General features: G+C 36.8%; 1 protein-coding gene across 6 annotated transcripts in view; it reads left to right on the forward strand.

Annotated features, from left to right (window-relative positions):
- The window catches only part of LOC107743513 (signal peptide, CUB and EGF-like domain-containing protein 1), a 78,831-nt gene that overhangs the window by 56,912 nt on the left and 8,204 nt on the right, over positions 1 to 13,715 (forward strand). For all 6 annotated transcript variants that reach the window (XM_016556758.1, XM_016556787.1, XM_016556793.1 and 3 more), the window contains 5 exons: positions 8,905 to 9,027; positions 11,296 to 11,412; positions 11,508 to 11,630; positions 11,715 to 11,834; positions 12,751 to 12,861. In XM_016556758.1, coding sequence (XP_016412244.1) covers positions 8,905 to 9,027; positions 11,296 to 11,412; positions 11,508 to 11,630; positions 11,715 to 11,834; positions 12,751 to 12,861 — 594 coding nt within the window. The remainder of the gene's footprint in view (positions 1 to 8,904; positions 9,028 to 11,295; positions 11,413 to 11,507; positions 11,631 to 11,714; positions 11,835 to 12,750; positions 12,862 to 13,715) is intronic.

Consider the following 13,715-nt stretch of genomic DNA (forward strand, 5'->3'; position numbering starts at 1 on the left):
AGGAAAAATGCATTAAATAGCGAGTTATTTCTGGGGAAACTTTTTCAAAGGAAAACACACACACACACACACACACACACGCATACCTCTTTGCTGAGCCGCGGCGGTCTCGGTGAATCAGCAGCATCCACAACTGAACGGAACAAAAAGTGTTGAACTTGAAAATTGTTTATGCGCGAGTGCACTTGCTAAATGAAGGCGGATTGTATAAAATGGATAAATAAATAAAAAACGTTAATTAACGAGCTGCAGTTTTATTACATCACGCGCTGGCACAGATGCAGTATATTAATGCCACGGGTCATCAATAAGGTGCAGATTTGGTCCTCAATTTGTGTTTCCAACACACTTTTTCACAGCGCGCATCACGCGCTCAAACTCATCAAATGTCAACAAGTTCAACAAGCAACAACTACTTATCCAAGTGACTGCTGCAGAACGCACGCGAGAGAGAGACGTGGCAGCGCAGATCGCGCGTCTCATAAGTGAGTGGGAATTTACCGAACGTGGCACTTGCGAGAGTTAACACTGTACAAATCATTTAGTAAGCAGAAATCCGAAATTTACCTCAACATATTAAGTTAGAGGAAGTTGCGACTGAATTTATGCTTGAAGAATGCACTTCCAGCAGCCATGATAAACAGTTGGCGGTTAAAGTTTTCTATGCACAATTTGATTTGACGAAAGTCACGTGACCTATTACTATCTCTCTATCCAATCACGTTGATGGATAAAAAATAAAATTAAAATAAGCATGTAACGACCACAAACGGAGGAAAATAGCAGAGTAAAAGTACCGATACGTCACTTAAAATGTACTCAAGTAAAAGTAAAAGTACACAATTTTTAAACTACTCAAAAAAGTAAAATTACTGTAACGTGAGTATTTGTAATTTGTTACTTCACACCGCTGTTGATTAGTGAGGCTGTCATACAAAACCACACACACATATAAACACAATCATAGCGCCATCCTGAGGTTAGAAGGTTAGACCTTTCTTTTCTGTGCTGATGTATTTCCTGTTGAAACAGGAAGTTTGGGCGAAACCCTTTTTTTGTGAATAATTTAAGAGGCTTTCGTTTGCATCACAGCCAATAAGAATGATTTGCTACTGAAAAAAAATTGCATATGCAAGTTTATGTGCAAGTACAGTACAGTAGAAATACTGTAAATTTATCTAGAAAAAATATATAAGGAAGTAAAAAAAAAGCTGGTTTAGAATGGTGTCCCAATGAGGACAAACTGTTAAGTGGCTGAAACCCTTTTAAAACCAGCCGATAGAACAGCCAACCATTCTAGGCTGGTTTAAACTGTTTTTATCAGCATTGAAAGGTTAATTTTGTCGACTTTTTAGGAGTTTGCCAGCTTTAAAACTAATAGAAATGAAGTTCAATTTTACAACATCTTTAAAATTTCCCACTTTTTTATCTTGTACTTTTTTGTGTTTTAATATGATGGCATTAGAGGGGTGTATTGTGTTAGCGTGTTTTGTGTATCTCTGTGTTTGTACTGTAAGATGGATGTTGGTCTGGTTCGGCTGTGACCCGCCCTAATAATTAGGCCCGCCTGAGGGTCTGCCTTCATAAATCCAGCACAAGGCCTTAGATCTGTTCACTGACACACCATTTATCACACACACACTCATGCACTCACACACATACTTTCAGGTCAGTTATCACAGGTGTGCTGTACCAGTGACCGCTTATTACTGCCTGTTAGTGAACTCTGTAAAAATAGCATGTAATCAAGAACAAGGGTGCAAAAACAGAGCCGAGCATCCACCTAAAGGATGTTACATTGGACTCTAACTTAGGCTTGCTGCGATAGACAGCAAAATCATTTAGCCTAGTTCAGTTAGAGGACAGACACTTTTAAAAACGAAACGCTCAATGCAGCGTGCCGAACCGTGCATGAACGACAGTGCACAACAGAGCAGGAGTCCGATTTTATTTATAACGTGAGGAGATTTTCTTTTTGTTTTTGCAGTTTTATATACCTATTTAAACTTTGTGTAGCCTAAGTAATTTGTTATTTTATTAGGCATAGGCCTATATGGTGTATTTTTATTCGTTTTGTTAATAAAAGTTATGAGTTTGACGTTGTTGCTTGAATTGAATCAAAGCCGAATTGCCGCTAATTTGAAAGTGAAAGTAAAACGCGCACGGCACTTTTTCAAGCTATTTGAAAGCCAAGAAATCCAAGGAAAAGAGGGAAAAATCAAACGAACAATTGCTTGATGCCGAATTGCGGCAATTGAATGATTAAATTAAATTAAATTAAATTTAAATAATTCGAAAGTGAAAGTAAAATGCACTTTTACAAGCCATTTGAAAGCTAAGAAAAGAAGGAAACTCAAACGAACTAACACCCCCACCCCAACGGTGATACCGGTATTACCGGTGTGGTCACACGTCGATTAACCGGTGGGAAAATTTCCTCACCGTCACAACCCTACTCTAACTGTGAGCGTTAGATCTGACAACCTAGACCAGGGGTCCTCAACTCTGGACCTCGAGATCCACTTTCCTGCAGAGTTTAGCTCCAACCCTCATCACACACACCTGAACAAGCTGCAGGTAAGTGTGTTTAATCCAGGTTAGAGCTAATCTCTGTAGGAAAGTGGATCTTGAGGTCCAGAGTGTAAGTAAACAGTGTTTGTCAAGCATCCTTTTGATTGTCCATATCAACATATTATGCTCTGATGCCTCTGACATAAAGCTGAATGGCTGGAGGTAGGATACACCCCTAACAGACTTTGAGTTCAATAATGATTGCCCAATTTTATGTTTTTTTTATTTTTATTTTTTTATCTAGTGTGAATCAAGCTATGTGTATTGCCTAAATGTATTTATACAGGAATATACAATCATGTATTACATTAAAAAAAATAATAATAATAACATTTGAAAATATAAAATAAAATAATATTTTTTACTTATTTAAATTGAATTATTTAAATTATTGAAATGACCAAACAGTACATCTTTAACAGACTATTTAACTGATGGCAATTGGGTTAGATTTAAATCTGTGGAGGCTGGAATAGATGAAAGCACAATAATGTTATTGTTCAATGTCATCCTTCATATGTAATTGGGATGTAAATGTTGTGCATAACAGAAAAGACACAAGTGCCACTTGTGTAATAACCCAGGCAACTCTGCACTTTTACCAACGTTAACCACAGGCTAAACAGAAAAGTGCATCTCATTCAGATCACGCTGCTATAATAAGTGTGTGTGGGTGCGTGTAAATGTCTACGAATGACCTTTCCTTATTTTTCCACTGTCGTCTTCACTTTATTTCTCTCACACTTTCTTTCCCCTCCTCACTGAGTGGTCTCGCAGGGAGCTGCCCCATCTTGTCTCTGTAACATAAGCATTTCAATATAAACTATTTAGGGCATGTTTAAATGCCTGAATTTGATAAAAGGCCCTTCGTCTGCGATGACAGACAGGAGAGCCCGGCCAGCTCGCTGACAGACACAAACTCGATCGCACGCGGGAACATATCGAGCGAGAGGGAGAGCAAGGGAGGATAGAGAGAGTGATTGAAATGACTGCGAACAGTTTCCAGATGTTTGATTAGAAGGTGTGTGTGTACGGTGTCATGGGGGGAAATGAATTATGGGAACGAACAGTTTATCTTGTGTGCATGTGCTCATATCTCTGTGTGTGTGTGTGTGTGTGTGTGTGTGTGTGTGTGTGTGTGTTTCTTCGGTCCGGCTGATGGTACCCCAGGCACGTCTCCGCTGGCCTGCATATTTGCGTGTTTGGGGCTGAAATGGTTTGGAAGGAGAGTTTAGCATTTGTTAACCATGCTGATTACTGCTGTTCTGCTGCTAGTATAGCTGACTAGCAATAACCATGCTATCTAACCATGAATCTATCGTTGCCAATTATCACTTTAACTTTGAGTCTCATTTAATTACTCTATTTCCCCCTTTAGAAAAATGTCCACTGATTTGTGCGCAATAAAACAAATTGAGTTAAATTAAATATATTAGTTTATGAATGGCATTGTATATTATTATTATTACTTGTAAAATAATAATGCTAATGCTAATGCTAATAATAATAAAATATTAATAATAAGTCTAATAATAATTATTATTGTCACGGACACGCCAGGCTCTTTCACCTATCAGCGCTCACAATCACCGGAATACTAATCACACACACCTGACTGTCATTCACCAATCACCCACACAGCACTATAAGAACACACAGTTCACACAGCCACATCGTCTGGTCTCCCAAGTGGAAAAGGACTCAAACCTATGCGCTATTATACTTCTCTGTTGTTCCACGACTCCTTGATCTCCTGTGGTTCCCTCGTGTGTTCCTGTGTGTGTGTGCTCCGTCTACTTACCTGCATCCAGCTCTGTTACACCGGCTCCTGGAAACACCCCGATCCTCTCCGTCTCCCTCCGACCTGGTAATCAATAATATAACTGTCAGTATCCTCTTCAAGTCCGTTCCAGACTCTAAGTCTGCAATACTCACAAAGTCTTTGATCATCTCCATCATGAACAATAAACCTGTCTGTTTGATTCTAACTCACCTGTGTATCGAGTCTGACTTCCCGTTACAATTATAGTAATAACAATAATAATAACAACAACAACAACAACTCTTCTTATAATTATGATGCCGTATTTTTTATTATACATATTAATGAAGACAAAATGATTAATAATAATAATAATGTATGAGTATTAAAATATGTATAATAATTGACAGTAATGATAATAACAATAGTAATGATTATATTTATTATGAATTATTTTAATACTACTACTACTACTACAACTAATTATTATTATTATTATAAAATGTAAATTAATAAATTAATAAGAGTTTATTTAATTTTACAGAAATATGTGGGAAAAGTTTTTTTTTTAAATATATAAATTTTGGGGGGGGAAAGTTGGTTTTTGCATGCACTATAATTACTTAATTTTAAGTTGTTCAGGTAAGTAAAATTTAAATCTTAAAGATATTCAGTTTTGTTTGAGGAACTTATTAACTAAGATACCCATGAGCAAAACTTTATATTATGCTTTGTTTTTCTGAATTAGGTTTACTTTTGAATTGGTTAATTGAATTGTAAAATAAAATAATGCAATTTTTTATTTTATTTTATTATTAGTTATTTTATTTTACTTTATTTTTTTTTTGCTATTTTTCTGTATTGTCTGTAGGACTTTTGCAAAGATGCTGCTCTGTTGTTATGATCTGTGATTGTCTGATCTCCACCTGTCTAAGTAGGTGATTCTTGATAAATATGCAGTGTTGTTCTGACCAGATCTTATGCTGTTAGGGTCTTTTCAGAATGCTTACCTGTCCTCACAGTTACCAGTCAGCACTGTGTAAAGTCTACTGTAGAGCTGGTAAGGGTCATACAGCAGGCCTGTTTTCTCCATCAGATCTCCAGTTCTCTCTGTAATCGGGACAGTGAGCTCTGGCACAGAGGATCCATTTGTATTAATACATGCCGAGCCCAGTAATCCGCACAATAGCAGCCAGTCGGCATCACCTCGGATGACACCGAGATGCCCCGACGGACCCCCGCACGCTCCGAAGAGTTTTAGTGTCGGGGGCGAAATCACGCTGGTTTTTCCTGGCGGCTCTGGACATGCAGCGCCTGTGTTATTACATGGCAAAATCCCTTTATGAACAAAGCAAATAAAACAGGCCATTTAAATCTCCAAAAAATACACTGGCGCATTCAACGGCGCATTTCTCAGAGATTAGCTAGCCTGAGGTGAGCAGCCTGAAAACGATCTGCAAAAACGTTCCTTTTGTTGAAAACTGTCCCAACTTATTTGTAGAGGTTCATGTTTCCACAAATGCATTAATTTTAATAGCTTTTTGCTCTAAATATTTGGTAAGGCTACACACATCCTTGAGTACAGCCGTTCGCTCCGGAGCTCATGGGGATTCCACAATCTTCTTGCGAGCTTGCTTGCTTTCGAATCGGATCAGGTTAGCATAGCACTTGTTTTTTTAAAGACGTTTCTGACTGCTGTGTGTGTTTACTCTCCTCGTTTCCGATCGAAAATCGATGTAGATGAATCCTCTCAGCCTCTCACCGTCCCTGCAGTTGATTATCATTTACAGATGTGAAAAATGTCCAATGTTTTGCTTAAACTCAAAGCTTATTTAGTCCCATTAAACTTCATTATGTGGAATATCATTAGCCCCCTGCCTGCGCTAAGGAGCCATTGGAATAAAGTGCATGTTTGCGTGTGAGTGTTTTCGGGAAGTGTGAATGCTAAATCACTGTTAAATATTCCATTATGTCATTTGTGCATTAATGTTTTTACTCTGTTAATGAATCAGCATGATGTTATACTAGCTATCAAGCTCCTAGACAACATCTTTTCAATGCAGAGATTCTGATGATTTATTAATATAATGGGCATTGTCAACTATGACTATAGAGTGTGTTAACCTGAACAGGTAGACAGAAAATAGACTGATTAATTCCTGGTTAATATTTCTATTCTATTCTATTCAAACTGTGTGTGTTGCAGAGCTGTAAAGATGAATGATTTAGGTGGTGTAAGATGTGTAAGATTATGTGGATTTTAAAGCCAACAGGGAAATTGTGGTCACAGCTCCAGTTTGAATGATGGATGCTGAAACAGGAAGCATATAATCATATAAATCAAATGATGTATAGTTCCAGTTTCTGTGTTTAAAAGAGAGTGATTCATATATTTTTCAATCTAGCTGACACAGTGTAACTTTTAGCATAGAGTTGTACAACTATTTGGCATTTGATAACTAAGGTTACCTGTTAAAGTCTACTAAATACAGTTGGATCCAGAAGTCTGAGATCATATTGAAAATTTGCTATTCAAATTCTAATTTAAACCTTAAAAAAACAGGGAGTTTTATCATTTTGATGTATTTAAAACAAAGAAAGTTTGATATAAAATGATTTTTTTTTTCACTAGTGATCTCAGACTTTTGTACTCTACATGTTTCAGTTTTTCTTTCTAAATAATTCATTTTAAAAGTATGCTACAGATCTTATATCGTTATACAGATCTTATATCTTATACCGTTCAAAAGTTTGGGTCCTAAGTTTTTTTTAATGTTTTTGAAATAAGTGTCTTATGTTCATCAAGGCTGCATTTATTTGATCAAAGATACAGAAACGTTAATACTAATGTTAAAAGAAACAGTAATATTGTGAAATATTATTACAATTTAAGATAGTTGTTCTATTTTAATATATTTTAAAACATAATTTATATCTGTGATGGCAAAGCTGAATTTTCATTCATCATTACTCTTCATGGGCTTCATGGTCATGATACTTCAGAAATCATTCTAATATGCTGATCTGTTATTTAAGAAACATTTTATTATTATTATTATTATCAATGTATATCATGTATTCACAGTCTGGTTAATATTTCTATTCTATTCTATTCAAACTGTGTGTGTTGCAGAGCTGTAAAGATTAATGATTTAGGTGGTGTAAGATGTGTAAGATTATGTGGATTTTAAAGCCAACAGGGAAATTGTGGTCACAGCTCCAGTTTGAATGATGGATGCTGAAAACAGGAAGCATATAATCATATAATCATATAAATCAAATGATGTATAGTTCCAGTTTCTGTGTTTAAAAGAGAGTGATTCATATATTTTTCAATCTAGCTGACACAGTGTAACTTTTAGCATAGAGTTGTACAACTATTTGGCATTTGATAACTAAGGTTACCTGTTAAAGTCTACTAAATACAGTTGGATCCAGAAGTCTGAGATCATATTGAAAATTTGCTATTCAAATTCTAATTTAAACCTTAAAAAAACAGGGAGTTTTATCATTTTGATGTATTTAAAACAAAGAAAGTTTGATATAAAATGATTTTTTTTTTCACTAGTGATCTCAGACTTTTGTACTCTACATGTTTCAGTTTTTCTTTCTAAATAATTCATTTTAAAAGTATGCTACAGATCTTATATCGTTATACAGATCTTATATCTTATACCGTTCAAAAGTTTGGGTCCTAAGTTTTTTTTAATGTTTTTGAAATAAGTGTCTTATGTTCATCAAGGCTGCATTTATTTGATCAAAGATACAGAAACGTTAATACTAATGTTAAAAGAAACAGTAATATTGTGAAATATTATTACAATTTAAGATAGTTGTTCTATTTTAATATATTTTAAAACATAATTTATATCTGTGATGGCAAAGCTGAATTTTCATTCATCATTACTCTTCATGGGCTTCATGGTCATGATACTTCAGAAATCATTCTAATATGCTGATCTGTTATTTAAGAAACATTTTATTATTATTATTATTATCAATGTATATCATGTATTCACAGTCAATTTAATGCATGCCTGTTAGTTTAAATGTGATTATTTAATATTAAAATTTGAATCTGAATAAAATGAAACCATAATGACTTGTTGATTTGTGTAAATTGGCACGTTACCTGCCTCATGTAATGGTGCCGCCCCATGTTCAGATAGCATGTGTATCTGTGGTCTTAAGCTTAGTGCAAACTTTCTGTCCCACCTCAGTTCAGTTAATATTAGTGCAAACCTGAGCCAACGTGTGTTTGCTACAGCTACTGAAATAACTGCAGAGGAAACCCCAAAATTCACATATATACACACACACACACACACACACACACACACAGTTTCCTACACATTTGTTGACGGGATTAGCTTTTATTGGGTTTGTGGACTGCGTGCCAGGGTTGGCTGATATATTTAAGATGATGTTGTGAAGGTATGTATGTGGCTGCCTGTTTAGGATAACCGTTTATATATCCAAAAAGCTGTTTATGAGAATACGTGTACTGGTTTTACACCCCCATATCAGTGTTTTTCACCATTATTATCATTATCTCTTCCTCTTCTCTGCAGACATCGATGAATGTTTGGAGAATAATGGAGGATGTGATCATTTCTGCCGGAACACGGTGGGCAGTTTTGAGTGCAGCTGTCAGAAAGGACACAAACTCCTGACTAACGAACGCACCTGTCAAGGTGAGTCACCTTTCACACTACGTACTGTTTCTGCTTTCTGGGTGGATTTACAAATGTTTTAGATGTACATGGGTCTTTTACTATTACACTTTAAGATTTGCCTTAAAGGGATTGTTGACCCCAAAATAAAAATTCTGCCTTATGGCTTGCTTTCTTCTATGGAACAAAAAAGGAGATACTTAGCAAAATGTTCAAGCTGCTCTTATATTACTTAATACAACTTCAAGCTCAGTATCAATAAAAAGTATCAAAAAGTACCAGAATGGACCTAAATGTTGTTTTTTATTGAGTTGAACATCTTCCTCTCCACTGTAGTTTTCTTCTGTTGAAGAAAAAAAAGGAGATGCTTAGCAAAATGTCCGGCTGCTCTTATACATACAACAACTTAAAGCTTCAAAACTAACAATAAAAGTATTAAAGTAACATACATGACTAAAAATTATATTATATATTTGTTTTATTCATAAATTTAGGTAGGTTGTTAAATTCTTCCTCTCTGCTGCAGCTCTCAAATTGCAGTCATACTTGCACAACAACAGCTTGACATTTTTCTGAATAACGACTGTCTATGAATCTTTCTGAATATCTGTCTGTTTATCGCACAAAGCCATCATACAACTTAAAAAGATTTGGAAAATAGTGCAAGTATAGTTTTGTGGTTCTTTTTTTTCAATTTTGGAGCTTGACACTCACTGTTCACCGCCTGCTGTTTTTTATGGAAAAGAACAGCATTAATATTCTGCAAAACATCTTCATTTTCATTTGAAGAATTTACATTTTGGGTAGACTAATATTTAAAACCAATGATGCCTACATTGGGTGACTTGTGGATAGAGAAGCTGTCTTCACACACTGCCCCAAACCTCCTCATCAAAAGCACCTCATGGGCTGGCTGTTGTTTAGTTGGGATGCTGGTAACCGTTTTGTGTCGTATGAGATGTGTATGTGTTTAGTTGAGTTTACTGGAGGTGAATGGTGGCAGATTCCTGAAAGCATGTCGGAGCACGAGTGGGAGTACAAACAGAAATTATTTTATTAAGCTAAACCAAAACACCACACCACCCTATTCCTGGCTATCAATGTGTGGGGTGTGTATGTGTTTTTATTGAGGGATGTGTTGGTGAATCGCTATGTTTTGGCTGCACCAGCTCTGCTAAGATGATCTATCCGTCTTTCTTTTTGTCATTCTTATCTCTATTTGTGTATTATCCCTTGCTTTATTTTTAAAGCTACACTTTTAGTTTTTAATTATTTATTTGCTTTTTTATTCTCTTGATGACAGACGATCTATCAGGGGGAAAATAGCTGCTAGTCTGGTGTGGGTGTAACAGTAAAGTTAACTTTTTTTAAACATTTTGACAGCTTTTTTTATTCTCTTGATGACAGACGATCTATCAGGGGGAAAATAGCTGCTAGTCTGGCGTGGGTGTAACAGTAAAGTTAACTTTTTTTAAACATTTTGACAGCAGTGATGCTAGGGAGTTGTGGACAGTTGCCAGGCTGTTTCTGTTTGGTTACTAAGGTGTTCTGAGTGGGTGTTCAGGTTAGTTGCTATGCACTTTCTATGTCACTATTAGGATGGTTGCCTGGTGGTTTCGAGTGTGTTCAGGGTAGTTGCTGTGTGGTTGTTAGGAAGTTTAATATGATTGCTAGGGGGTTTCTAGGGTTTAAGGGGTAGTTGCTATGCAGCTCACTATGCTATGCAGTATTCTTGGTGATTGTTAGAATGCTGCTAGAGTGATCAGGGTGGTTGCTAGGTGGTTTCACAGTAGCTTCTAGGGTGTTCTGGGTGATTAACGTTGCTAGAGTGATCAGTGTGGTTTCTAGATGGTTTCTAAAGTTTTCAGGGTAGATGCTATGTGGCTGCTATGGTTTTCTGGGTGGTTGCTAGGGTGTTGCTATGGTGTTCTGGATGGTTGCTTTCTGGTCCAATCCTAAAGAGTCTGGTCACCATAATTTGGGCTCTAGATATGGCACGGATCTCTCTCTTTCATTGCTATGTTTTTTGTTTTGTTTTTAAAGTCTATGGTATTTTGTCACCTATTTTTAGGTGATAAAAATCTTATCACTTAGGCCACATTTACATTACATGGTTCAAGTGACTGAATTCACACTACTCTAAAAAAGCCAAAGAGTTTCTCTTTTAGGATACTGATGGTGAGTATCCAAGGATCCTGATGAAATCACCATTTTTACTTCAAGCCAGGAAATTATTACACACAAGTGATTGCTTTAATGATATTGTGTGCTTTGTTTCCTCTTCTGTAGATATTGACGAGTGCTCCTTTGAGAGGACATGTGACCACATCTGCATCAACTACCCGGGAAGCTTTGAGTGTGTGTGTCACAAAGGTTACAGTCTCTATGGCCTCACACACTGTGGTGGTGAGTTCAAAATCTCGAAACCAGCCAATGGTTCTCACTCTTTTAAATATCAAAAGTCACATTCTGATGGATGAACTGACACCTGTGTGTGACAGATATTGACGAGTGCAGCATTAATAACGGGAGCTGTGAATACGGCTGCTTGAACACACTGGGCAGTTACGAGTGTGTGTGTCCTCCTGGACATAAGCTCCACTGGAACAAGAAAGACTGTGTTGGTAAGTCCTCCGTTTGTTCCTCATCATGAAATATCCCATAATGTTTGCCGTTTCCATGGTAACCGTACCTCGCTTGTCCCTCAGAGGCGGTAAAATGCCTCCCGAATGGGAAGCCAGCACCTCGCGCTCAGCTCAGCTGCATCAAGACAGGTGGAGGAGATGTGTGTTCGCTGTCCTGTCCGTCAAACGCCCTTTTCCTGGCAGGCTAGTACCTCACTTTTTGGGATTTCTGTGGAACTTAGTTGAACAGCATGTGATTCTGTGTTGTTTTCGGATACATTGAGTGCAGTTTGATTTGTTAAACTTAAAAAATGCACATTCTATATTGTAAATGTCACGCATCTAAAAGGAAATTATTTATGTAGATTAAGCACTTCATTTATGGTTATTGGCGCAAACAGTCGTTGCCCTCTGCTGCCCTCTAGTGGTTCAAACCTTATATCACATGTGCCTTAGGGTCAGTCTTGGTTTTAGCCATGATGCATATTTAATGCACTAAACAAAGCAAATCTGAATCATTAGGATGATGAAGAGTCTGATGGAATGAGCAAAAACTGGAACAGGAACTGTATGAGAATAAAGCTTGCTACAACTCAAAGTCCTTCTAAAGATGTTGAATTGTCTTAACACTTAAGTGTGTCCTAATAGTAAGTACTAGAATAAATCAAATGAATAAAATCATATTTTCATCTGTAAATAAGATCCATGTGAATCTGAGTATATGAGTATTTATCTTTGTGAGTGTGTGTGTGTGTGTGTGTGTGTGTGTGTTTATGACTTTTGGATTCTCTGTACATGTGTGTTAATGGTCTCCTCGGGTTCACACAGTGAGCACTAAAGCTGTATAAAACCTCTTTTAATCCTGTTCACCCGGGGTCTGTAGCCTCACGCCAACAGAAATATTCAGCCTGCCATTGGACGATTTGTGGCAAGGCCGAAGTCAGGCCAATGACTCTCTAGACAAATTCCCAATACTCTGTCATCCTGACAGCCAACCCTCTCCACTCACACACACATACATCATACACACGCACTACAAAACATTACTCCGGTGCATGCAGCACCTGGACCTGGAACATCTGTTTAAACGTTTTTTTCTATGTGCGTGTGTGTGATTTAGACTCTGAGAACAGTTACACTCTGAGCTGCGGTGTACCTGTCCAGGCAGGTAAAGTTCCAGTGAAGAGGAACATCACTACTTCCAGCAGTAGCTCCGTGCAAACCTGCACAGGTACATCTTACATCTGTCTACATCCTGTACTGAACTGTGGTTTATCTGCACAGCTCTAACACAAAGGCTACGTTCTCTCTCATAAACATGTATGTACAGTACTACAGTCAAGTATGCACTACAAACAGTAGTCTAGCATGCATTACAAAGCTAGCATGCACTTTAAAGTATAGTATGCACTGCAGAATATAGTGCACTGCATCACTCAATTCACATAAACGCTCATAAGAACAAACACTTACTTTTCCATTCCTTTTTCTCTTCTCTTTCCTTTTCTTTCTCTTATTTAGTTTCATTGTCCTTTCCTTTTTACCTTGTTTCTTTCCTTTCTTTTTCTGTTCTCTTTCCTCATTTTCTTCTTCTACTGCTTCTTGTTTCCTATACTTTATATCCCTCCTTTTCTGTTTCTTTCCATTACATTCCTTCCCTTGTTATCTTTTCTTTAAAAGTTATCTTGTCTTCTCCCTTTTCTTATTTCCTTTCCAAATTTTTCTGTTTTCTTTACTTGCTTTTTCTGTTTCTTTTTCTTGTTTTGTTTTCCTTTTCTTTTCCAGTTTCTGTTTTTTCCTTTCTTTTTCTTCCCCTTTCTTTAATTTTTCTTTTGATCCTTTTCCTTTTCTGTTTCTTTCCATTAGGGATGCACCGATACCACTTTTTCCAGTACTCGCCCGATACCGATACTTTTATTTTTGGTACTTGCCGATACCGATGCCGATACCTATATTTTTATTACATTTGTAAATTTTTTAAATATTGGGTACAGAAACCAAAAGGGTATGTATAATGTTAGTTGGTTAACTTCATTTATCAAATAGATACAGTCAAACCAAAATATATTCAGACACCTTCAACAT

The sequence above is a fragment of the Sinocyclocheilus rhinocerous genome, unplaced genomic scaffold (assembly GCF_001515625.1).
Source record: "Sinocyclocheilus rhinocerous isolate Xijiao unplaced genomic scaffold, SAMN03320098_v1.1 scaffold551, whole genome shotgun sequence".
NCBI lineage: Eukaryota > Metazoa > Chordata > Actinopteri > Cypriniformes > Cyprinidae > Sinocyclocheilus > Sinocyclocheilus rhinocerous.